This window comes from Haliotis rufescens, unplaced genomic scaffold (genome assembly GCF_023055435.1).
Source record: "Haliotis rufescens isolate VD_foot unplaced genomic scaffold, xgHalRufe1.0.p SCAF_6, whole genome shotgun sequence".
In the NCBI taxonomy this organism is placed as follows: Eukaryota; Metazoa; Mollusca; class Gastropoda; order Lepetellida; family Haliotidae; genus Haliotis; species Haliotis rufescens.
The window spans coordinates 39,273,212-39,300,172 of record NW_025964334.1 but is presented as its reverse complement, the minus strand read 5'-3'; the positions used below and the strand labels follow the sequence as shown (position 1 = coordinate 39,300,172).

The following is a 26,961-nucleotide window of genomic DNA, read 5'->3' as shown; positions in this document are numbered from 1 at the left end:
CAAACCTTCTTGAGATAACTGGTATCAAACATATGTGTGAGATCGAATTCCAGGACCGTGAGTGGCTACTCGATAATGACCTATGGTCGAATTCACCTACGTCTGTGTCGAAACGTTATGTTTTTAGAGTGTTAATAACTGTCATTTGGTCTTGTCGAGTTTGCAGTATCGTCATCGCCTTGATAATCCACAGATATGGAGGAAACTATTAGGTACGGTTGTAAGCAGTCGGCCGGCTGACGTCACTATTCATGCGCCACTGTGATCATGCGAATAGACGAAATGTGCATTGATTGGATGCTCGATTGGTGCGAGTTTAGGTGCATCAGAAACAGATAACTTCATGAGTACTTGTCAGGTACCATTTAGCGAATTAGTTACCTTCTGAAACAGTTCGTTATAAGATAGATGGTATCTGACAGACACTCGTGTAGCAATATCAATTACAGTGCTTTGAAACATTTAAGTAGGTGACGATGTGAATACTTTGCGCAAAGAAAGTCTTCATTGCTAATATTCGTTTCTTTAGGTCATGTTTTACCATTTGCGTTAAATGAGATCTTAGGGTGAAACTTTACTGATGGTAAAAGAATCTACCGTACCAACGAAGTCGTCGTATTGTCTTGATGCATCGTGTTTGAGGTCCCCGTTGATGTATGTACCCGGTGTGCCATCCATGAAGACAAATTCTCCTTCTTTAGCAACATCCGTCAGGCCAATCCAGATGTGAAACTTACTCTGTCCAAGGTATGCCTTGATTTCAGACTTGAAATAGAAGTTTTGCAATATTCAATATTCATAAATAGATAAACATTCATGTTTACAATAATACTGAGGACACCCGTCAAACTCGAGGACTTCAATGAACATAATTGCAATGTTTATATTACTTACAATGCTAGGATACCAATACCTACTACCTACTTACTAAATATGATACAACGGATTGTGAGTGTAGGTTGGAAATTATAGCGTTCATTTGATTTGAAATATTATTGTTTATTCCCACGATTACCCTTAGAGATTAATACATGTATGTGCATTTCGGTGTATCCCAAGATCCCCTTTCAGGCTGCTCTCAGCATAGCATTACTACTCGAGTAACAGTCAACACCGTGTACCAAGTAGTGCTCTTCGACATGATGACAAAAGCCTTGTAGACATACATCTGTATTTTACACGTCTTATTTATCCGATGGAACTGACCTAAAACCAATCTATCAATGCATGTCTTGATGTGATCAAGTGTGCCAACCCAACGCAGCTTAGCCACACATACACGCACGCACGCACGCACGCACGCACGCACGCACATTGGCCAGCCCAGCAGAGTTAGGTGCTGTATATAGTTTAAAGCAGCAGTCTAGGAATATCAAGGCGACCTGTAAATAGTATGATGAAACGCAAGTCACCGACGCTGACCGCCTCATGCTATTGAGTCACCTCTTACGACACACAAAAGAGTTCTAACCTATTCTAACCGGGGTCGCCACAGGGATACACAACCCAGACGAAGATTCACCAACACCCACCAGTTCAGTTGCTGAGGAGACAGTTGCCAGGTTACCGCCCATCTTGACGCATGTGCGTTGAGCATCAATGAAGTTGAGTGGATTCTCTCCGACATAATAACACTTTCCGCCAGAGACTATACCACGTGACCCCGGACCACAACTTGGCAAAGAGGTTGAGCCAACTGAAGAGATAGTTATTATGCTATTCACAACCTTTACTTCGGACAAACATGGAGGACTATGAGAGGTTAAATATTTCGACACATTATGCCTTAGTCGTACATTCAAATTTTCCACATGCCAAGACTGGTATAATTAAATGTGACTTTCATGAGATCTAATGACGACTTATTTTACGGGTAGGAAAAGGGAGAGTCTTAATGAATACATCGGAATTTGCATGTATTTACACACACACTTGTTTATGCGATTTAATGTATTTCTATAGGTATGTTATTGTTACGTTTTAGTCGGAATATGAATTGAAATTGATACATTTTTGTAATCAGCCTTTGCCATTCAGCCATGATATAGTCAAATACACATCGTTCATCTGCTTCTGAAAAGCTTCTGTAAGGCCCTCAGAAATGTATCCACATCATAAGTTGTTGGTGTGCAAAGTGAAACGGGTGCAAACACAACACACTCACCTGCACTGGTGGTAAACACCTCATTCCTCCAGCCTCCCCCACAGGAACGTCCTGTTTTCGCGCTACACTCCTTGGTACAACCCTCACCAGAACCGTAGAGGCCAAAACTGTTACTACACCAACACTCATTGCTGTGTTGGAGGCCAGCATATCTGTAACCGTTCTGACCGCATCTCTGGACACAGAACCCCCTGGTCATGGATCTGTAGAGCCGTATTGTCATGTCACCCATGTCCCGCCGCCATGTGTCAACAGCGCAGCCCCGGGACTGACCCAGAAGCGGTTCAGGCGCTGAAACACACAAGTGGTCTTGTTGTGGTCAGTGGCATAGATAAGATCTGATCCAGCTCTCCAAACCGACGGCCGACTAACACACAAATGTCATTAATACTTACGAGTGACAAGGAGTGGAAAACAATATCTGCGCTATGACATTAGTGTTCTCAGCTCAACAATGTAGCAGCTGTTGGATAAATAGTTTCAATAAGAATTTAACAGTTCTATCCTAAACTAGGGATTGTTCAGGTGTCAAGCTGGGAGGACGTGTCAAAGCTACCTGGTACAGCATGAGGTGGACACTGGTCATCTCTGCTTTCATTGGCGAGGGGAACAGTCGTAGGTCGAGTTTCACCGGCACCAAAGCCCTTTGGAGAAAGAAATACATTTACAAAGTAGCCACATGCAGTAGGGTGTCTTTGTTCGGTCATCTTGGTTTATAGTTTACAGCAGATTACATCAAGCAAACATGTTCTTGCAGAGTGTGGCTCTGTAGCTTCGACCATCTCTTCTGCATCTACCCATTGCCACAGCGTCACAGTGAGCCAAGAGAGATACGCATCTTTGAAAGAAACTCAAAGTAGATGAATATCCAAGAGGTATATATCCAAAAGGAAAAAACAGTCAGTGACATTATGCTGTAACGCTGTGATTTAACTGATCTAAAAGCGGTGTTTCGCACAGATCACCCACTCACTCACTAACCGATTCCTTGTAGTATATACGTGGATAATTTAGTTATTATCCATTACAGAGCCACCCACCTGTGATGATGCCTTGTCACATGGGGGCGCTGAAGTCTGCCCCGTGGCTACCTGGACAAAAATATATATGTTACATCCATGAGGGCAGCAAATGTGAAATATTATGATAAGTGTTATCACCAAATCGTGTATGAGATACAACCACAACCATTGTGTATTTTCATTAATGTATTTTTCAGTCCATGTTCTGTACCTCTGGTTGTTTAGTGTAAGGACCATAGGCTGTTTGCCGACAGTCTGCAGTGTTGCCTCCGTCTTTTCTCACGATGTTGAAGTTTGGACATTTTCCATTCGGACACAGCATCTGCCTCTCAGTTCGAGTCTCATTTGACATCAGTTTGACGAAGATCATGCTGTGATATAGAAACAGTAAGTGATCAGATAGATGCACGTTGTAGAGTGAGACACGAGACATACATCCTCTAACTACATGTACACCATTACAATGGATTTAGCAAACCGACACATTAAAGAAGAATACAAACGTCACCTTGCAATGGACATGTAATTGGAAGCACTTAAGAATTTATTGCTGTGCACATGATGAACCTCACACCTCGAACATACATGTTCCATGTGAAGTGTAATAAAGTATAGTTTTGCCATGAACTGTTAAAACGTAGAAACACTACAACGTAAAACTGTGGTACATACCCAACTTGTTTGTCCCAGAAGTAGGCCCTACCGGAAGTATCAGCATCCAGTTCCTGTATAGTGGCGACCTCTAGCGGTGGCCTCCACTTATTGTAAGAAGGGTACCAACTTGACAGCTCAAATGTCGTCATGTCTTTAGGCATGCATACACCAACACGAATAGAGTCACCACTGAAAATCGAACAGGTGTGAACCGTGTCTGAGCGCATAGAATGAATCATTCCTTCAGTCTGAGGCTAATCCCGACACACATCTCAACATACAAGGATAACACTGTTATGCTATACGTAGTCCCCCTTCTATATTCCTCATTATACCACTGATTTGAATTGTTGGTAATCTACGATAAGTTCAATGTAGAGCTGGGCTACCTTCGTTTCGAATGTAGTTTGATTTGAAACTGAACGTGTCAAACTGACGATCAAATCCAAATCTGATTTAAATTACAGTAACCCGTGGGAACCTGGAAAAAAGTTCGTGTTTCGGGATTCGAGACATCAGGGGAATTCTATGCTTAATGTGGATACTTGGGACTCCAAAATAAGTTCGAGACAAACGGGAATTCGACACATCCAACTTCGACACAACGAGGTTCGACTTACGTACGTCATGGTGGAGTTTGTCATCATGGTATGTAACTGTTGTGATGCAAAGCGCAATCTCTGTGTGAATATTTCTACATAGATCTATACTGACGTTAACTGTGGTAGGTTGTAGGCGCAAAGGTGTGGATGAAATGAGTACTTGAAATAACATGACGTGTCGAAGATCCGCTTCTCAACTACACAATTAACGACTATTTCTCACCTCTCCATGTTTAATGCCTGCATCTTGAACTGCTTAGGGACTGCGGTGTTGAAATGAACGGTGTAGGTCTTGTTCACTATGAAGTGATATCCTCGGCCCTGATTTTCTGGGAAAATAACAGTGGTGATCGATGTAAAAATTGTTATGTGCATCGACAAACAATGCAAACAGACAAACAGACAAACAGACAAACAGCTATGTACAACTTACAACAAAAAGAAAGGTGACTCACTCTCTATGTGCATGAGCATTACAATTATGTGCAGCTTACAACATAAAGAAAGATGACTCACTCTCTATGTGCATGAGCATTACAGTTATGTCCAGCTTACAACATAAAGAAAGGCGACTCACTCTCTATGTGCATGTGCGTTATAGCTATGTACAACTTACAACATAAAGAAAGGTGACTCACTCTTCATGTGCATGTGCATTACAGCTATGTACAGCTTACAACATAAAGAAAGGTGACTCACTCTTCATGTGCATGTGCATTACAGCTATGTACAACTTACAACATAAAGAAAGGTGACTCACTCTTCATGTGCATGTGCATTACAGCTATGTACAGCTTACAACATAAAGAAAGGTGACTCACTCTTCATGTGCATGTGCATTACAGTTATGTGCAGCTTACAACACAAAGAAAGGTGACTCACTCTTCATGTGCATGTGCATTAGAGCTATGTACAGCTTACAACATAAAGAAAGGTGACTCACTCTTCATGTGCATGTGCATTACAGCTATGTACAGCTTACAACATAAAGAAAGGTGACTCACTCTTCATGGGCATGATAATTACAGTTATGTGCAGCTTACAACATAAAGAAAGGTGACTCACTCTTCATGTGCATGTGCATTACAGTTATGTGCAGCTTACAACATAAAGAAAGGTGACTCACTCTTCATGTGCATGTGCATTACAACTATGTACAGCTTACAACATAAAGAAAGGTGACTCACTCTTCATGTGCATGTGCATTACAGCTATGTACAGCTTACAACATAAAGAAAGGTGACTCACTCTTCATGTGCATGAGCATTACAATTATGTACAGCTTACAACATAAAGAAAGGTGACTCACTCTTCATGTGCATGTGCATTACAGTTATGTACAGCTTACAACATAAAGAAAGGTGACTCACTCTTCATGTGCATGAGCATTACAATTATGTACAGCTTACAACATAAAGAATGGTGACTCACTCTTCATGTGCATGTGCATTACAGTTATGTACAGCTTACAACATAAAGAAAGGTGACTCACTTTTCATGTGCATGAGCATTACAGCTATGTACAGCTTACAACATAAAGAAAGGTGACTCACTCTTCATGGAGAATGTATGTTCGTGGGCATCATCTCGGATGAAGGTGACAGGCTCTTCGCTCAGCCCCCAAACATCGGTAATAATGTCAATCTTGGAGAAAGGAAGAAAGGAATCATAACTCAGCCAAATCTTATGTGGTGTATGTACAACTATCTTTTCCGAGTATCAGTTGGCAGACTGACTGACAGCCTGACGTGAACAGATACAAGACGTTCACCGAGCTAGTGGAAACCACTTTCAGTGGTGTGGTGCTGACAGAACTTTCTGGATAATGGCTTTGTGAATTTCATATCCTCAGTTCAAACACCGCGACTGCTCACCTTCACGTATTTGTAAGGACATACGGCCATGTCCCAGTTGTCCCTCACAGAACACTTGGGTGTGGTAAAGAACGGGTTGTTCTTGACGACCTGCGAGTTGATCATGCCCGTCACGCTACCGTCAACGTCGTGAAACGATGTTTGTTGTTTCCCCTCGCCGTCGTCTTCAAATCCTGGTGTGGTTTTGTTGCCATCGAACACTGTGTTTCCCTCAGACTGTTGTGAAGAGAGGGTTTGCATGAAAAAAATACAATGTGACAGTTTGTATAGGCCCCTAGCTTATTACCTCTCCTCGTCTAGTGGATTCAATTCAAATACCACAAGACGCAACTATAAGACAAGATTTAGTTTGTATATGATATTTGAAACAAAACTGTAAATAAAGTCAATTCATTTAGTTTAAGCGATTTTGATTCCCAAGGAAATTCTCAAATATGACTGATTGTTTGTTAAATATAGTACAAATGATACTTTACTTCTTGGCCACATGAATATATCTAGTCGAATGGTATTAATGGTGTTAGACATCAATGCATTCTCATGTGTAAAGTTGATCTGATTCAGTTCTGAATGATTGGAACAACGTGTTGTGCTCATCAGCAGAATTGATAACCACATATTCATAGTACCCGATCTGTCTTTATGATGATACCGGGCCAATAGTGAGGACTGGATGGTTTAATGTAGGACCTGAGGTACTTCGGGTACTTTATCTGTGCCAAGACAGTACCAACCTACCGTGTCACAGAATCCAAACTTAAGACCGGACACAGTGCTTCTCGGATTGAAGATGGGCATGTTGGTTCTCCTGAAGCCAAGAGCGCCACCAGTTCGATACCCAGGGACGTTGAAGACGCTGTCCCACGTGGAGTTCCAGTGCCAGTGGTAGAAGTCGTTGAAGTAGCAGTCGGTGACGTAGCTCGGGCCGTTGTAAAAGACGAAGCCTTGCAGAGGATCAGTTCTGTTGTAAGTAAAAGATCACACCCTTTCCGATTCAAAGACGTTATATATTCTGCATAAGACCATGTTCAAGTTTAAAAGGATGTGATAAAGTAAGTACGATTATGAGTCACATCTTTAGGTAAAGGTCGGGTAGGCATGACACTGCAGTCGCACTGATCGCGGTATGCTACAGAGAATGACGTGAGACACGGTTGCCTTTTGTCTGGTCTCAACAACATTTCTTCTCACAGTGGCTTCCAGATTTAATTGCCTATGGACTCTGTCACCCAGGTAATAGCCACTCTTTATCATATTACCCACTCTCAAGGAGAGATCGTACACAGAATACGAATAACCACATCGTCGTTGTGCACTCAGAATGCATTGAATGGTTTTTCCCCAGAGTTAACCAGAGATGGTGGGAACAATGTGTAACAGCTTGTGTGTATGAATAACGGATATACACTCACGGTCTCGAGGTCGGAAATGATCTACTGAACTTGTGGATTGGTTTCACAGATCCGGTAAAGCCGCCGATGGTGTAAGTCATGCCGACACCCATGTTGTCCGACATCCCTATAAACACCGAATTCCTGACTTCATTGAAGCGGTTACCCTTCGACAGCGGCATGACGAGGCCACGCTGTGAGTCAGCAATACTGGAATGGAATAGGACACAATATACAGGACACTTCAAAAACGAAAACTCCCCAAAACACAGATTTTACATGTCTTAGCTGCAATGGAGAAACGCCTTACTCCAAGACATGCCCTTTTAGCGCTATATGCTCACCCAAACATATACCTCTCCTTGGTCATGACCAGTATATGTTGCACTTGAGTGAGTGGGTGAGTGAGTTGCGTTTATCGATGCTTTGAACAGTATTCCAGATAAATTAAGGCGCGTCAGCGTAATGTGGGTGGAGAACCCGAAGTAATGCAATTCTCAGACTTTTACCACTTTAGAGATACTCACGAGCATGTGTATGGTGCCAGCAAACCTAGAAACATAATCGGGTCGATCAGGGATTCGTACCAACAATGATAGGTTTCTGGTACACGAGAGTATTCTCAGTAATAGAGAGACACGTCCCTTGACCAGTATAGGTTGCACTAGAGTATTGTCCAAGACAGACATGTCCCTTAACCAGTATAGGTTGCACTAGAGTATTGTCCAAGACAGACACGTCTCTTGACCAGTATAGGTTGCACTAGAGTATTGTCCAAGACAGACACCTCCCTTGACCAGTATAGGTTGCACTAGAGTATTGTCCAAGACAGACATGTCCCTTGACCAGTATAGGTTGCACTAGAGTACTGTCCAAGACAGATACGTCCCTTGACCAGTATAGGTTGCACTAGAGTATTGTCCAAGACAGACACCTCCCTTGACCAGTATAGGTTGCACTAAAGTATTGTCCAAGACAGACATGTCCCTTGACCAGTATACACTACTGCCTAAAAGTTCATTCCCCCAACACGCGTTGAGAACGCGTGTAACACGCATGTGCCACGGGTGCTCAACGGGTTGCACACGGGGTGAGCACCCGTTGGACACGCGTGTGCAACGGGTGTGAATCGCGTGTGCAACCCGTTGCACACGCGTGTGCCACGCGTGTAACACGGGACCGGGTTCCAGTTGAAGTTGACAAATTTATCAAATGAATAGTGAGATAAAACAAAACAGTGAGATGTGAAATTTGAGTTAATGAGCGGCCATTGAGCTGTGTTCACCAGACCGTAAATACAAGGTCGGCCCATCATAATTAGTGTTCGGTTGCTAGACTTTTATGGCATGAACCATTCCACTAGGGTCCAGTCTAGCCATTGTGGCTAGCCGACAGTAGAACAGTAGTGAATTTAGATGCGAGTTTATTGCTAAGGGAACCCCCGTGTTGACACGATTGTCGCGGGTTGGTAAATGTTCGCCATTAATAAAATAATTGTTTGTGGATTGCGAACATATTCATTTGCCCACACGAGTCATTCCATTTGATTGCAAATATAACGTTTTTCGTTCGCCAAATTTATGCTTTAGACAGTTCAATTATGACATAGCCGTCACCACTACTAATGTCTCATTATTTCACGTAGGAATATGTCCCATTTCCCCACACCCCACTTTCTGTGTTGTATTTTGAAAAATAAATAAAAGAAGGTTTTGTGTGGGACACTTTTATACTAATTATAAGAGGATGTTGTAAATGAATATGAACAGCCATGCTGTCTGACAGTTGATAAAATTTGAGATCTTCACAATCACCGGGTGTGACCATGTAGACAGAATCTCGTTAGGGTTTGTGATTTTTACATTTGCCCAATGACCATAGTGAGTATTGCTGGGGATACCAAACGTAACAGTTTATTATTAGAGGTTGTGAGTACCTATACCACGTAGATAGGATATCTTTAGGATTTTAATCCTTCTTTGACATTTTCATCAACTTGGCAAGTGATGATGAATTTTAATATTAATATTATTATAGTTTATGAAATTGTTAATAAAACTTTAATAAAATTGTGCTTCACTCTCACGAAAAATATATTGTCTGTGAGTAAATTTATTTGTCACGTTACATCGGCATTTTTCAGTGATATTGGGACTACATGAAACATGGCTGGTTTTACATTTCTGATACAGGTGCTTGACTGACTGAGTAGTTCATGATCAATAAGATATGTTTAAATCAGTCAAGTTTGCAACAATAGATGAATAAGTTGATACATTTGGACCGCAGTTACCGATTAACAACTTAAGACATAGAGACAGGGAGGAGGTATATAACCAAACCTATGATCCTGTTGAGACAGTTGACAGTTAGAACGTTGGGTTAAATGACAGTAACTAATTTGAACATTCCCCAGTTATATCATAAAATACATCATAACTCATAACAGTCCGAGAGACAGCTTCCAGACATATACTAGTATTGAAGGGACAATCGCTTTTGACAGTTTAAAAATAAACTCACCTTAAGGTGCTTGGCAAGTCAAAACTGACCTCCCTGAATATGTTTTTTAGGTTTGACAGCAACTATGCTTGTGGATTTCAGAGATAGACATGATTGGTTAGCTAGATGTTATTACAATAAGCGAAAATGTCTTAAAAGTCCACAGTTGATTTAATAGTACAAAAAGTGTGTTATAGATCTATCAACGATTTCTTTTTTTGAACATAATATTTGCACTATATTGCTGTAAGCTGTAAATAATCTAGCCTCCCCATGTACGTAACTTACATATATTTATGTATGGCCAGAACAGCAAATAGAGTTCTGGTAGATAGGTACCTCGGAGATTTAACGTGCGCTTTCCGACTTAAGCCTATCTCGCACACGGGGAAGCACTTGTACTATTAGGGTAAAAAAGCGTAATGATTAAATAAAGAAGTGCAACCCCCCAAGATCAAAGGCGCCGCACAGCATTTATTAGATAACAGACGGGGTCGTCCGTTTCGCTTTGAACAACCACCCCACCTGTCTGTAGGAGTTATATAATCGGTGCGCAAATAATTGTGTCAAGTCCACTGCCGGGCTGATGCGGTGTCAGTGTCAGCGATGAACATGAATGCTCAAATTATAGACTTGTTGCACTCACAAGTTGCTTAGCCAAAATATTTGAAAAGTGTATATTCAATTCTCTGATAACAGCAAATATAACCTTAGAAAAAGATTCAACATACAAACAATCAAATGTAGAACACAGTCCTATGCTTATTATCATTTCTTCTGGATATGATCAACCTGCGGAACCCTCTATCCGATGAAGTAACTAATGCTCGCTCATTAAAAGAAATCAAATCCTTAATTAATCGTTCTGATGCAATTATTAATAATTTTGACTTCAAATATTTTCATAGATCATGCCAAATTGTCCACTGTCGCCTTAGGCTCGGCTGCAGTGACTTAAACGCTGATAAGTTTAGACGACATGTATCAGATATACCAGACTGCACTTGTGGATATCACCTTGAAGATGCAATTCACTTTTTCTATAACTGTTAAAAAATACGATAATATCAGAAACACTGTGTATTTCTACACACATGGGTATGGTCTAAAAATGATATTACATGGCAGTAGTTAAGCACTTCTGCAAACATGACTCTTCTTAAATCAGTTCATGACATCATTGTCAAAAGCAAAAGGTTTGAGCAGCTTAATTTTATGCATGTAGTAAAGGAAAACTGCATTACCTTATTTCACAGACACCACTTGCTTCAGTGTATTGGCTTCGTGTATTTCATTTGTGCATTTTGTATGTTTATGTTCATCACTCTCTTATATATATCCAGCTGTTGTTAAGTTGTTACCTGGAGAGGTATTACATAAGCAAGTTTTGCTTGTTTACCGATCCAGATTTCTTTTGAAATAAAAATACGTTTAAGCCAACACAGCTAACCGTAAAACACATGATTGTAAACTATTCAAAAAGGGGCACTAATCTCTGGCTTCTTCTCGGGTGTCGGACTCAAACTCATTTATTCCTAGAATAACATGACATACAATTATCTACAATTTTTATTATGTACAATTTAATAAAAATAGGATACGTGGATACTAATACAATTTACCAATTGCATTGTACACATTAAGGAATTTAGATAGGCCTTTTAGATTTCTTACACTGTTAGTGGTCATAATTTTCTTAAATGTTTGGAAACTTAAGATATTGCTTATTTAAGAGTTCATATCGCCGTTGGTGAAAAGCTTCACATCGGAATATATAATGCAATTCATCTCCCACAACGATAGAATCACAGAGTGGACACTGGTTGTCTTCCCTGGGAATGTCCTTGGTTAGAAAGTTCTGACTTTTAGTATTGGGAGAAATATTGATTTTGAGAGCAGTAGATATTTCGCAAATGAAGGTTGATTCTTCAGGTAACACGACCTTTGGATTTCCGCTTGGGCTTACTAGCTGCCGTGAGTCAATTTGCTCGTTAACGCAACCGAGCGTGACAAGAGACTGGGCTACCAGTCTGCAAGGACAGCTAAATAAACTTACGCATTTTTGAAAACTGATTGGTTACCCGTGATCTATGAAGATTTCAACAAAGGGCGCATGGTAATTAATTTCTTCAGCCTAAACAAACAGACAAATAACGGCGAAAGCTCATCGGATGTCGTCATTTGGAAATACCCCTGATTGTTACAGTTTGATAATAAAAAAGTATCCCTGAGTGAAAGCATTTGCGGATTTCGGATTGCGTGGATGATACAATTACTACTCCCTTGTTGTCATCCACATTTTCTGGTATAACCCTACACTTCTGTATTTGTCGTAATTCACTTGCTGCTCAGTTAATGAATTTATAACATGTATACTTAGTTGTAGCACCACTCAGATTACTCGATAAAGGTTCAAATTTGGTCTATCTTGTACCTGGGGTAATTACTTAATCTAAATCCAGGTTTGAAGTGAGGTGGAATGTGAGTTATGCACGTCGCAGCCCAGCAAGTGATGTATGATCAGTTGCTTTACTTTTTTTGTAAATCAACTGATCATTCCCAGACATCAAAGGATCAACAGGAAATACGTTGATTGATTAATTACTGTTATCTTGCACAGTGGATATGTCAAAAGTAAGTGTTTACATGTGAAGGTAGGGTTACTAAACCTAGGGAATACTCATATCATGGCGTGAAGTACAGATGTAAAAACAACATACTTTGTTCAAAGGGTAACCGATAATACACTGACTGGTTGTTCATTGTTATCTAACTCAATGTATGTTTTTAAGAACCGTGGACATTATAAAAATAGTTGTCACGTGGGCTTTCTCAGCTAACTTGGCACCTATGTGAAACAATTGAAACAAAAAAAGTGATCAGTTAAGAAACAAACACGGGTTATACTATTCGATACATTTAAATAACGTTTAAAAACGATATATTTAAATATTTTAATATATTTCATATATATTCCAAATATTGTTTCCAAATAATTTATATTAAAGTATTTGATTCTCACATAGACATTTTACATCGAATAAGTATTTTTGTACAGCTGCAGACGCGATGGATATTGTTCCTGTATGTTGATATTCCCGGATACATTATAACTTTGGTAGGTTGTTATAATGATATTTGCATTTTGTTTTCATTCATTCGCTGCAGCTTTGAACAGAATCATTCTTGTTCCTTTCCGTTTGGTTGGGAAGTTTTTCGATGCGCGATAGACGTTGTTTTCACAAGTATTTTCTTTTGTAAGCGTGTATATGTTACAGTCAATGTGTAAAATATTATTCACTCAGGCAATTTATTAAATATCTAAATATTTCAGTCATTTTACAAATTGACTGAATAATCCATTCATTTATTTAACCGACTGACTAAAAATGATAAAGACGACCAAGAGAGCTTAAACACATTACAATATATTAATTATGCTAAGAATAGAAGCCAAACAATACAGAACTGTACTTGGTGATGATATTAAACATAAACAAATATTTGGAATTCGTTATCATATTAATAAAGATGGACATATTTTTCAGTTAATTTGTAAAATAAACTGAATATTTAGGCGTTTAATACATTTCCTTAGTGAAATCTGTTTACATTTTGAATGTAAACATATACACACGGTAAAATAAGCAATGTTCAGTGAAATATTTACTCTGTGTTGCAAGTCAAAATAGTGTACACGAAGATCGCACAATTACCAAGCAAGTGACTTATCAAAACTGCATCACCATTACCGATGCTCCCCACAAATATACCTACATTTCAAAAACTGTATTTCATTTTTGTTGATCAGTGTGACCATACGTCCTTCTACTTTCCATTAAAATGCGCTTACGAATGGCGAGCACAGGTCGCGAACAAGTCTAGATTTATGCTATATCATCCGGGTACTCACTGGGAAAATACAGTAATGCACAGGTAACAACTACTCCCGCGGAATTGCTTTAGATCAGTGTCCTTTGTACGTTGAAATAATATATATTGTGAAAGACTAAATGATGTATCAAGGATCAAGTAGAAGATACATTGACCGTTGCGCTGGGAGTTTATTCAACAGACCGTGAAAATAACACTGCTGTATCTTATTATTTATTTTAGATGACGCAGGCAAAGCTCACTTCTCCTGGCGGCCATTATCAAACGGCCAGCTAAAACACAACCCCGCGCTTACGTCTACAGGTCTCTTCCTGTAGTACGGTAATTAGTATTCTCTCCCTCAGGTGTATCCTCAATGATATAACCCACCCTCATTAATTACATGCTGCTCTTTTCCAGCCTGTGCTGTGATAAAGAGTCCAAGTCATCATAAAGTAATTAGGGTCCAATAAAAACAATGCGCCGCCAAACCTCATACATATTATCACTGAAAGTCGTACTACAGACGGTTAATGTCAAATCACAATAAAAGCATTTCAATTGCAATAACATGTTCCAGGACCATGTATTCTCTTAACACCATCGGATTTAGAAGCAATGGTCGTATAAAACAAAACAGATCTATTTAATCGCAACAGTATTCATGTTATTCCCATAAAATCACATAAAGAAAGGAGACATAAGGAAATACATGTGTATTATCATTTTTCGTCAGGATAACAAAATTTTCTCTCCTTGTTACCACCTCCAGGTTCAGCTTAACACGGGTCCTCCTTTGGTCAAAAGTTTGTTCCCCCTCTAATGAGTGTGTCACGCGTTGCACACGAGTGGCGGACGGGGTGCACACCCGTGTGCAACGCGTTGCACACGGGTCTCACACGCGTGACCAACCCGATGCACACTGGTTGCGTAACGCGTTGCCCATGCATGTAAGGGGAATGAACTTCTAGGCAGTAGTGTAGGTTGCACTAGAGTATTGTCCAAGACAGACACGTCCCTTGACCAGTATAGGTTGCATTAGAGTATTGTCCAAGACAGACATGTCCCTTGACCAGTATAGGTTGCACTAGAGTACTGTCCAAGACAGATACGACCCTTGACCAGTATAGGTTGCACTAGAGTATTGTCCAAGACAGACACGTCCCTCAACCAGTATAGGTTGCACTAGAGTATTGTCCAAGACAGACCCGTCCCTTAACCAGTATAGGTTGCACTAGAGTATTGTCCAAGACAGACATGTCCCTTAACCAGTATAGGTTCCACTAGAGTATTGTCCAAGACAGATACGTCCCTTGACCAGTATAGGTTCCACTAGAGTATTGTCCAAGACAGATACGTCCCTTGACCAGTATAGGTTGCACTAGAGTATTGTCCAAGACAGACATGTCCCTTAACCAGTATAGGTTGCACTAGAGTATTGTCCAAGACAGACACGTCCCTTGACCAGACTCACCTGCAGTTGACCAGAATGGTGTTGGCAGCCTTCAGCCAGATATTCTCCCTGCGGTTCTTGAACACGGTAAGTCTGTCGGAGAGATGGAAGCAGGGTAAAATACAAGCCAGCTTTTTTGTGCACCAAAATAAGTTGGTGAGTGAGGATTAACGCCGCCTTGAGTTCTAGCCATATGAAGGTGACGTGTACTAAGCGTTGGCTTACAGGTGGCATTATATACAAAAACGTGGTCGTCTTGCGGAACGTGTAATTAAAAGATAATTAAGTCATACATATATATGTCATAATGTGATATATATCTGGTACCTCTTGATGGAGGTGGTGACTGGTTCTCCCTCTGGGGTGTTTGGTTCTCTGGGGTCGTATTCGCTGGATCCGAACCTCGCATTCTCCGGGATGAACGTGTTATGGTGCATTTGGCCGTTTGAGATTCTATTGTCAAACATCAGACCTCTCTGGAAATGACAACAGTATTAAGTACGGTTTGTCTTGTTCGCAGGCATTGGAAATATTGGTCATCATTAAACAGCCCAGTTATGATCCTGGAACAAGAGGCCATGGCCACTCGCACAAAGCAATCGTTGCAGTACGGCTATTGGAACACCAATTTTACGTAGGCTTACAACAGTCGAAGCGCTGAGATGCTCTGTTCCGATTGAGCTCAGTATCATATCAATTTATTATTCTCCCATTAGGGAAGAGGCTAATAAACACTGCATCACTGACTGATGCATTCCCGACACTTATCCAGCGACTTCGAAAAACCCATGTCCCTTCTGCGACATCAAAAAGCAAATTATTTGTCGCATGTCACACATAGCGTCCTTTACTTAAATATCTACAAATGTGTATGCTTAACCATCTATGCAGTGTTCGCGGATCAACTGCAAAGTTAGAATTGCCTGTACCACGGCTCGAGACGTGCAGAGTTTGACTGTCTCACCTCATGATTGGAGTGAGCCACGTTGTTGTCGAACTCCAGGATTGGTGTGTGTCTGGTACTGAACTCTGTGACAGCTGATTGGTTGTTGGCCAGTTTCTCAGCTTGACGGGCAGCTGATGGTCCGAGGGGGCTGTCGGCGTAGTTGAGCCAGAATCCAGCGTTCTAGGGGAAAAGATAACATTAACGATGTCATACTTCTCCTCCTGTTAAATGAGATTGTCACGGGAGATTTCCGAAGTTGTTACTGAACCTGATGCGATTACAATATTAGTGTTAGCCACAATTGACCAATTGTCTGATCACTGAAAGGTTATAATAACGATGTGTCAAATAGATACAGAGATACATTAATTGCGGAAGACTGTCACTGCCAGTCTAGACACGGATTAAATCGATTGTGTGGATGTGAATTTCTTCGTTTTGTGGACCAGGATGGGTCGCAGCGAGGATATTTGGGAACGGGCATGTAGTCGAACTTATATTCATTAAATGCTGACTTCGAGATTAACGGCCCTAAATGATCAGGAACAACACTTCTGTATTTATTCACGCCAGGGAATTCGCCAAGAATGTGGAAGCAGTCCGTCAATGTTTACTTCATTTCAAAAATAGAGTCTCCAGAAAGCCATATGAACGTCAAAATGTGTCGTTCATACGTTTACGAACATCGGTTTGGCCGTCATGTGACCACCTCCCATCCAATGGAAAAGCCGCATATACTTTACACGCATGAAACCAATACAAAACTTCCTTAATTTTGAGACAACACAGACAATATTGTCAAATAGTGTCATCTCATCAAAACTGACTGTTGAGGTCTTATCTCCAAGAATGCATGTCGTATGTTAGTAATCTTAGAATGTGAAGTTCCCAGTATCCCAGACCTGGTCGTCAACACCATCCTCTATGACCTTTTTGATATCCTCCCTCCTCAGAGACAGAGGAAGATGTGACGTGTTACTTACGTCCGAGCCGGCGGCCACGTTGTTCCTGATGTGGTTGTTGAAGTGGGTGATCCAGAAGGTGGCCAGGGAACTGAAATAATTGAGAAGAAACCAGAGATTTCGTCAATGTAATGTGCAGACGCAGAAATCGTATTTTTCGTTTTAACCGGTGTAGTGAAATACAAGAGTGAGAGAGATGGTGTTAACGTCAGTAATGTGATATGATGTTATTGACGTGGATCAAGGCCAGAATTGACTCGGGCTGTAGCCTTGCCACTTGGCCATATGATGTTATTGACGTGGACCAAGGCCAGAATTGACTCGGGCTGTAGCCTTGCCACTTGGCCATATGATGTTATTGACGTGGACCAAGGCAAGAATGGACTCGGGCTGGAGCCTTGCCACTTGGCCATATGATGTTATTTATGTGGATCAAGGCCAGAGTTGACTCGGGCTGGAGCCTTGCCACTTGGTCAAACCGACCTGTACATGTGAAGAGTCAAGAACACAAAAGATCAAAGTACAAAAATTGGAACAGATACCGGCAACTAAGGGAAGCAATGTTCCAGAAAGAGTTGTAGCGCCGGAGACCCTTTGGCCACCCGAACATCAAGTAATACTACACGAACAGGGAAACATATCTAGTACTAGGTGATGACTCTCAGAAGAGGGTGTAGACTAACATCCACTCATCAGAAATAAAGTTTTTTTCTTTAACAATACAGTAAACTACGGTTATAACGAACACGCTTATAATGAACTGACGGATATAACGAACTTACTTTCTGGTCCCGACTACTTGCTGCAGTCATGCTGTATATGTACTCATAACGAACTACGGTTATAACGAACTAAGATTAGTAGTCCCTTTGAGTTCGTTATAACCGTAGTTTACTGTGTATATATATATATATATATATATATATATATATATATATATCTTAATTCAAATGGAGCCCAAAACAATGCTTACTTTCAGGCTGAGGCATTCTAGACATGGCAAAACATTTTAGACTTGAATCTGATTCCATTTTAATTCAATCCGTCTGTGCTCAAATGAAAGATATATCGTATAAAGGTTGCAATATACAGCCTTTTCGAATATCCATTTCTTGATTGATTCATTTGTAGCCGCCATTAATACTTTATTTTTTCTTATATGGGGATACAGGAATGCTCTAAGACACATCAATATGATTACTTATAGCGTGTATATTCCTGTACATATACCATGGTACATCTCAATACATGAGTGGTTTATTCGTCTTTACAGCACATGACGTACTTGCAGTTCCAGGCTAGGGTTTTGTCGCACCAGTTGTTTTTCATGTCCGTCATTATGTGTGTGCCGTGTTTCGTTCCGATTCCGATATTCCCGTCCAGAATATTGTATTGCTCCACACTGTCCTCCAGGAAGTAGCCGTGGCCAAGATGGTCGTAACAGGCGTTGTCGCTCACCTGTGCAGTAAGGAATTATTAGAGTACATGCCAAGACACAAGTATATGACGTGAATCTATGTACTGACTTACGTCGATTATTGGAGAACCTGTGTTTGTAGCAGTCAGGATTGACTTCAGAAATGAACGCGAAATGTCACCGATACCTAAGCAACATGTACGTAATGTTTACAAACAAAACCACGTATATGGATTATCAGGTTCAGATTCATACGTTTAATGCATTCTGTTAACTAGTACGTGCAAATATTACAACCACCAAATCAACAGACAGAGTTGAACCACGGAACTATAACGGAATATAATGTGAAACCGTCATCAGGACATCCATTGTTTCGGTGTGTCGTTCTCCAGTTTTTGTCCTTTTGACAATATTCACAATGGAGCTAATGTCTAACATCATAGATTCATTGGCATATATTGCTGACTTTGAGCTTTTCCTAGAGTGTGCAGTTAAACCAAAACCGGATGACAGCAGTCAGTGAACCAAGGTGCTGGAAAGATTTTCATTCCAAACTATACATAACTACACTACAATGTTGAAAATAAAATTGGTTGTTTGAAATAGTAATCTACTTTCATCGAACGAGTGTACATATAGGTAATTATCTCTTTGACTGAGTGAGTGAGTGGTCAACAGTGCTGCAGCTTTTCGCGGCGGCAAGTGGATACGAGGTATAGGGGCGTATACCTCAAGTCCGTCGGTGCCGTGGATGGTGACACATCTGGCCAGGCTGTGGTGGATGGAGTTGCTGCGGACCCAGGTGCCGTTGACGTCGTCACACATGTGGAAGTGTATGGGGTAGGAGCCTGCAATTTATACAATTTTACCTTTCAGTATTCATTCACAGTAATAATATATATTGATACAATAATGATACCTATGAATAAATATGATTTTTGATATTAACTTTTCGAATAAAGGTGAAAATATTAGATGTTGTAAATATGTATATCATCAGACCAAACTATAACATACAATTATAGTTTGTGAGAGAGTGAGTGAGTGAGTATGGTTTTATGCCAATTTTAGCAATATTCCAGCAATACCACGGTGTTGCATTGGACACCAGAAGTGGGCTTCACACATTGCAGCCAAGTGGGGAATCAAACCCGGGTCACCGGCGTAACGAGAGAACGCGTTAACCACTAGGCTACCCCACCTCCCCTATACAGTTATAAACAGAATGGTTTAATGCTTACACATCTGCATTGCTATTAATTGTTGCTGATATTTGTTGCAACTATGTGAACAATAAAATAAAGAGGAGGACGTCTTTGTAACAAGATCTGACGACATCGAAACGTATACAGTTCACTCTTGAAGACAATAGAATAGTATGACCATCTCCAAACATCTGTTGTTCTTGACATTCATGAGAACATGTTGACATGTTGATCCTACTGACATGTTATTACTTGTATCCAATGTTACCTGTGAACTCCTGCTGTCCCATGTGGTAGAATTCAATGCCTTGGATGTGAGCTGACTTGAAGCCCTTTGTCACCTGTAATAATGTTCATATTCATCAGTACTTTATGACGATACTGTAATTGCTCCGTCGTAAACGTAAGTCCTTGTCGAGATGATCCCATGCCACGACGGCACCGTGAAGCCCCGTCGAAGGTAATTGGAGGTCAGGGAAGGTACGCCAAAACTGTATACAAATCGTCAGACACATCCTGTTTTCTTTTGTATTTACTGACTCGTTCAGATCAATGAAGTTAAACCATTGAGAACAATCTGTAGGAACGTTGACAGCACGGCATTGATTCCAATACAGTGCCTGTAATTATGGTCGTTGATATTGGAACAGAACCAAGCTATGACGTATCTTACCTTTAGATGTCCACCGAAGTGGTCAAAATCAAAGAGAGAGCACAACCATTCTTCTTTTTCCCTGTTTGTTGCTGTGACGTAACATCCGATCTCCATCTCTCCTTCGATGACGAAGTCACGTGACATCAGTGCCACCTCACCTCTCATGTCCACTCCGTCATACACCTTGCCGTAGTGCGGAAACTTGAATTCTCCTACAAAGAGTAAACATGGTTCAATTTTTTTAAAAACAGGAAGTTGGATAGAAAGAAATCGGCGACAACGACGAAAACAGCTTGAAGCATGTAGTCAACCGATAATTATTTCAGTATGTGAGGCAAAACTCAAATATCAAAATTGATACAACACAAGTGAACGATTTACCCGCCTTGATACTTCTTCCATAGTTTCCCTTGGGTATGTAACTCGTACAAGTATTTAATTAACATGAGCAACTCGTGTCAACACTGACGGATACAGTTTTACCAACTGTCCACGCTCAACCGACCTTTGACCCGGAACTGGTTGCTGGCGCAGTCGTCACAAGCAAACACTTCAAACTCCTCCGCCTGTTTCCAGTCAAAGTCCGTAGACGTAAACACAACACGATCACCTGAAGATAAACAGTCAGTATGAACATAGGTGAACACAATGCGATCACCTGAAGATAAACAGTCAGTATGAACATAGGTGAACACAACACGATCACCTGAAGATAAACAGTCAGTATGAACATAGGTGAACACAGCACGATCACCTGAAGATAAACAGTCAGTATGTACATAGGTGAACACAACACGATCACCTGAAGATAAACAGTCAGTATGAACATAGGTGAACACAGCACGATCACCAGAAGAGGAACAGTCAATATGTACGTAGGTTAGCACATAGATCACCAGAAGAGGAACAGTCAGTATGTACGTAGGTGAGCACAACACGATCACCAGAAGAGGAACAGTCAGTATGTACATAGGTGAACACAACACGATCACCTGAAGATAAACAGTCAGTATGTACATAGGTGAACACAGCACGATCACCAGAAGAGGAACATTCAATATGTACATAAGTGAACACAACACGATCAAATGAGGAGGAACAGTCAGTATGTACATAGGTGAACACAACACGGTCACCTGAAGAGGAACAGTCAACATACGCACTGGTGCCAATAATTTGTTGGCAATATCATTCACGAAGTCAATGCAGTCAGAAACACAAAGGGACTCAACGTGACACAATATTATATTACGTAAAACGTCCTACTGGGTTTACCTGGTTGCCATGTAGACACGTCATTGATGACGTCAATCTTTGGGTAGGCGATATCAGTTGATGAGACCCGGAAGTTGACGTCATGTGGGAGCCTCCAGTTGTTCTCTATCCTGACAGCACTTTCAACAAAGAACTTGAGTTTGCTTCCCCAGAGCGTGAGGTGAACGTCTTCAGTGATTGTGTACTTTGCATTACCCTGTAGGGTCTTGTGCTGTTCCATTGTGACGTCAGGGTTTCCTGAGACAGTTTATTATGTAAGGTCAGTTTGCTATGTTTGTGTGCAACGTTGTATGATCTCCATCCAGACTTTCCACATACAGTTATTACAATGTGTGCACCTATTCTTGAAACAGACGCGGTATGGTTAAACTTGGACTGAAGTTCGCGAGTTTCATCATGGGCTAAGTAGCATGTATCAGTTATGCTGAGACAACTACAAAAAGAACGTTTGACACAGGATATGTTTGACATGTAACACATGACAAAATCAGTAAATGTGAATCGTGTCACTTAATGTTCTGGCTCATCGCTTGAGTACAGCTGCGAGGCAACATACACATACGTTTATTGCAAAAGGTATAAGTGACGGTGCTGTCGGTAGGGTAGGGCATGCTTACCCTTTACGCGAACACCAGGTGTTATCACTTCATTTCAGTGATGCATTCATATAATTGACACCACTATGTTACCTTTTCACCCAACTGTTTCAGAACCGGCATATGATGGGGACTGGCTATTCTCTGGTATTGACGTTATATATTATCTATTAGACAAGCCTACTGTACAAATGACAAATGAGATGTGTTGCAAACTAATATATTTCTTTAAAACGTTTTTTCTTTACTTATAAGCAGCAGAATCCATGCTGGCGTAATTAAAAAATAATTATATTGTTTTGAGTTTCATCAAAATCAGAAAAGGCGCTATCGTGTAATTAGATATGTGGTCCATCACTTGATTGTCTGTTCTATTTGTATGCCGTCCTCGCATTGCAGGAGTAGTGTTGTGCGGTGTCTGGCAACAAAACAACTACCTTATTCTGCTAATTCTGTTTGAGTGTCGGGTGCTGCCAGTAGAACAGGACATGCTTACTCATCTATACAAAGTCTTTGAAGGAAATCCTTCGACTCTTGCAAATTTCGGAACTAGTGATCACTCCACACATGAAATGTTTGATATGTCCTTTTAAGATTTCCAGCACAAGTGGTTTCTAAGAAAACTTAAAGGGAGACAGTGTGACTCAAGTCTTTAAAACGCCATTTTGGTTCCAGCAGTAGAGCTGTGTTACATGTCAAATATATCAAAATCATAACTGCAGCGTAAATTTGATGGCAAACCTTTCGGCTAAGACCTATGATAAAGTTACTGTTTGGTTTCTGTTACAATGGGGCGTGGCTCACTCATACCTGTCATGGTGATAAAGGCATAAGCCTCCGTGTCCATGACATCCCTCATCTGTGACTGTGTCAGTCCACCCAGTGTCTCAACAGCAGAATATATAGACTCCCAGTTCCAATCAGGTCTTGCTTCAACACCCAGTTTCCTCATCACACCGATAGCCACAACTTTATCCGTGGGGATATCTGAAGTGAATGTTGACATAGTATTGAATTGACCTGTTTACATGGGGAGGAAGGAGGGTAAGTACGATGCTACACAAACACGGCCAGGACATGAATCCCAGTCTATCACCCTAACAATATCTTAATGGTTCGGAGACCCTGTTGTCTTCAGGAGGTATTTGCACTGTTTAAGGAATCGCAAAAAAGTATGCCTCTAAATAAGAGTTACAAGCAAATTTCTATCAACACTCTCAGTCAACATATCCATTATAATAATAATAATAACTATTTACAATGTGATGTGTTGACCATACGGAGGCTATGTGAGGTTGGGTAGCTAGATCCATGAGCCGAGGTAAGTAGTTACATTGTTCCCACATATGAAGTTAGGGATTTGTGTGTGAGTCGCAAGCCTCTGTTGGTCATTAAGTGAATGCATGAAGCGTTGTTTGCTGTACGTAAAATCTTAGTTGCTATCCGTGATGCTAACGATGTAGTCATTGACTTGAGAAAAGGAAGCATCCTTCCACAAAGGAGTATAAATGCTCTTTCAACAGGGATTCAAACCCTTGCCTTCATCTGTTTCAGATGTATGTTAACAGGCAACGTGTGTTTGTGGTATAATTTAACAATATTTTTATCTTCTAAAAATTGAGATCATGTATGCTCACATGTTAACCTGATGTATATAAATGAAAGCAAATTTCACTTACTTCTGAGAAACTCCACGAACAAACTGTCAGCGGCGGTGTTCCAGGTCTCTCCCGTGAAGAAGGTGCCGAAGTCGTACAGACTCCCGTCCAGGTTCCACACCACCACGTGAATCCCCATCCCGCTCTCAACGTGATAGGGCGTGTTCTGTAGATGAACATTACCATGGAGAGCTCTAGCTGACAACACTATAAGGATGTACCATGTTGGAATCAACAGAATGGCTTCAGGCCTCAACATGAGTTACAGAGTGCGAGTTAACAACTGTAAGTTAGTACACAAGGGCAATATTGTAAGTAGCCTACATGCCTCTGGTTCGATGTTTGTTTGTCTTTGGGGTTACGTCTATGTATTGTAATATACCAGAAAATGTTTAGTAGTCCAAACCCATACAATGTATACAATAGTGCTGCTCGAGTTACATGCACCTCCAGATTTGTATTGTCTGATAAAGTTCTGTCACTAGTCCTCAATCTATTACTTATATTTATTCAATGACACTGGCTGCAAAGACCTGTATGGAAAGGCGAAAGGGACATTGTCCAACTGTCTTTGCACCTCACCTTGTGATCGTAGACAACTCCACACGTCTGATCTGCAGCAGGGATGGAGGTCGCCAGCTTCGTCCATGACGTCTTCTCCCTGCCATGAAGCTCCAGAACGCCACCTGCCGCCACACCGATGAACTTCCGGCCGAAACCAGGAACGTTCAGTGTTGAGTCGCTGAGGCCTGCAATAGATCGATGTTATCATTTAAATATCTGTTACGTTAGTGGTGTGTCTCAATAGACCATGTTTGGATAATATACTGTACCTGTAGGGACGAAGTTGGCTTTCGTAGTAAATCTGCTATTTCTATATACTTGTTAATATACTCTACCTGTGAGGACGATGTTGGCTTTCTTGGTGAATCTGCAGTCGTCGCTGCCGACGTGGAACTCCCCCCTAACCAGGACGTAGCTGACGGTGAGTGTGATGTCAGCCCTGTCGTCCCACACAAGACTGGCCCCAGACTCCACCGTGATCGACCCGAGGGACGGAGTGGACTCGTCCAGTAGCACGCGCATGCCCGATGTCAGGGTGACCTGTAAGGAATAATTTCGTGTAGACAGATAACTACCGTACATAGCTCAAAACTTTGAGTTTGGCCCAAACACTCTGTCACTCAAACAGGAAGAGATAATTATGTATAACAATAACCAAACAACAATTATAACATAAAAGAACAAGACACTATTTGCTTCAGGATTGTTTTAAGGTCTTTAATATAGCAGAATGTTTGAACCAGCCGATTGATCATTAGCACGGTGGAAACACATATCCGTTGTGGATCACAAGTGGTGTTTCGTATCATATGGTCAAAGTTTTAATTCAAATTATAACACATATACCTGAATGGGATACTGGTTTTTTAATATCAAATAGTATCTTTCTGTTTTTCATGTAATATTGGGATATTTCAGTTGTTACAATATTTCGTTTTATTTCGGCATCTTTAGGGATGAAAAGCTACACTTAGGCTTTAGTCACCTGTTGGCCTCCCCCTGGCTTGGTCCCTCCCCACGTGCTGGCATCGCTCCATCTCTTCAGACCGGGGTCCGTGTGTGGACACCCAGCGTCCACTGTCGCCAGACAAACCAGGGTCAGCACTGCAGCCAGTGTCCGAGATGACCAAACGTCGTTCATCGTTGTCACCATGACGAAGATGTTGTGAGGGACTGACCAGTCACTGTATATATACTCGTATGTCCGGCGTTCATGTGACGCAGGTGGCACTATCTGACTGTATTTATTGTAGCCATCAATGTTTTATCAGTGCGATCTCACAGTTCAAGGATGCCTTTCTAATTACCTCAGGTAATAGCAAGGGTTACCCAAGTGCCAGCTCCCATTTATCATGAAACATCTTAAGTACTCCCACACGGCAGCGCAATAATACCCCCCGGGCGTGGTCTACCTGTGTCACCTTTGGTTCTGTACACATAGACGCAGCGTGTCAGCAGGGGGTAGTTTTGCGCGGGTTTGATCTAGAGGTATATCACGGCATGTCAGCTAAATGTTGAAGGAACGCCCGATCGGACCCATGAATTAGACGTGTATCATGTTTGGAACCGACAAACCAATAAGCAGAATGACGACACATATGAGATACGAATCCATGACAATAGGGCCTGGTCAGGCCTATATTGCTTAGACTACTTGGCTACCTGTTGTCCCCTGCTTACCTTGCACCCCGAGTTTTAAGGAGAGTCTACAGTTCAATTGTGGCAAAACCCAGGGAGGAGCAATTTCTAATTTAAGGAAACAAAATATTTTATGTATCCCTAGAAACTCATGAAATACTATTTAATTATAGTTTGTGCTTTTCCACATTGATGGGTGTTCTTTAGATTATGACAATTGTTTTAGGTTTTATTGATGTCGCCGGTTGTTGTTTGTTGCCGATGGCGTTAAGGCCGTTGAGGACGATGATCATAGAGTGATAACCGGTATCTGAGGACGTATCATTGTTGGAGTTATGATGACACCTTGTGGTGTTGTGTAACATAGGGAGAGACATAGGACTGTCGCCATGATGTTTCGTCAACCAGGTGTTTGTATATGACTGATTCCGCGAAGTAGCGACCATGGCTGCGAGCGAGAGTCGATGATAACAGTGGACTGTGTCATAATCTGCTTATTGCAGAAAG

General features: G+C 41.1%; 1 protein-coding gene across 1 annotated transcript in view; it reads right to left on the bottom strand.

Moving 5' to 3' along the window:
* The window catches only part of LOC124145785 (cell surface hyaluronidase-like), a 34,220-nt gene extending 8,873 nt beyond the window's left edge, over positions 1-25,347 (bottom strand). Inside the window, exons 1-26 of the mRNA XM_048386451.1 lie at positions 25,152-25,347; positions 24,835-25,001; positions 24,274-24,418; positions 23,405-23,581; positions 21,999-22,235; positions 21,229-21,333; positions 20,742-20,935; positions 20,337-20,409; positions 19,593-19,711; positions 18,729-18,901; positions 17,465-17,534; positions 16,500-16,661; positions 15,863-16,011; positions 15,557-15,628; positions 7,729-7,917; positions 7,055-7,277; positions 6,317-6,532; positions 5,996-6,086; positions 4,666-4,771; positions 3,859-4,029; positions 3,398-3,557; positions 3,205-3,255; positions 2,721-2,808; positions 2,165-2,455; positions 1,533-1,696; positions 603-765 (exon numbers count right to left, since the gene is read on the bottom strand). Of these exons, the coding sequence (XP_048242408.1) occupies positions 603-765; positions 1,533-1,696; positions 2,165-2,455; positions 2,721-2,808; positions 3,205-3,255; positions 3,398-3,557; positions 3,859-4,029; positions 4,666-4,771; positions 5,996-6,086; positions 6,317-6,532; positions 7,055-7,277; positions 7,729-7,917; positions 15,557-15,628; positions 15,863-16,011; positions 16,500-16,661; positions 17,465-17,534; positions 18,729-18,901; positions 19,593-19,711; positions 20,337-20,409; positions 20,742-20,935; positions 21,229-21,333; positions 21,999-22,235; positions 23,405-23,581; positions 24,274-24,418; positions 24,835-25,001; positions 25,152-25,338 (3,943 nt within the window). The 5' untranslated portion in view covers positions 25,339-25,347. The remainder of the gene's footprint in view (positions 1-602; positions 766-1,532; positions 1,697-2,164; positions 2,456-2,720; positions 2,809-3,204; positions 3,256-3,397; positions 3,558-3,858; positions 4,030-4,665; positions 4,772-5,995; positions 6,087-6,316; positions 6,533-7,054; positions 7,278-7,728; positions 7,918-15,556; positions 15,629-15,862; positions 16,012-16,499; positions 16,662-17,464; positions 17,535-18,728; positions 18,902-19,592; positions 19,712-20,336; positions 20,410-20,741; positions 20,936-21,228; positions 21,334-21,998; positions 22,236-23,404; positions 23,582-24,273; positions 24,419-24,834; positions 25,002-25,151) is intronic.
* Positions 25,348-26,961: the final 1,614 nt, after the last annotated feature.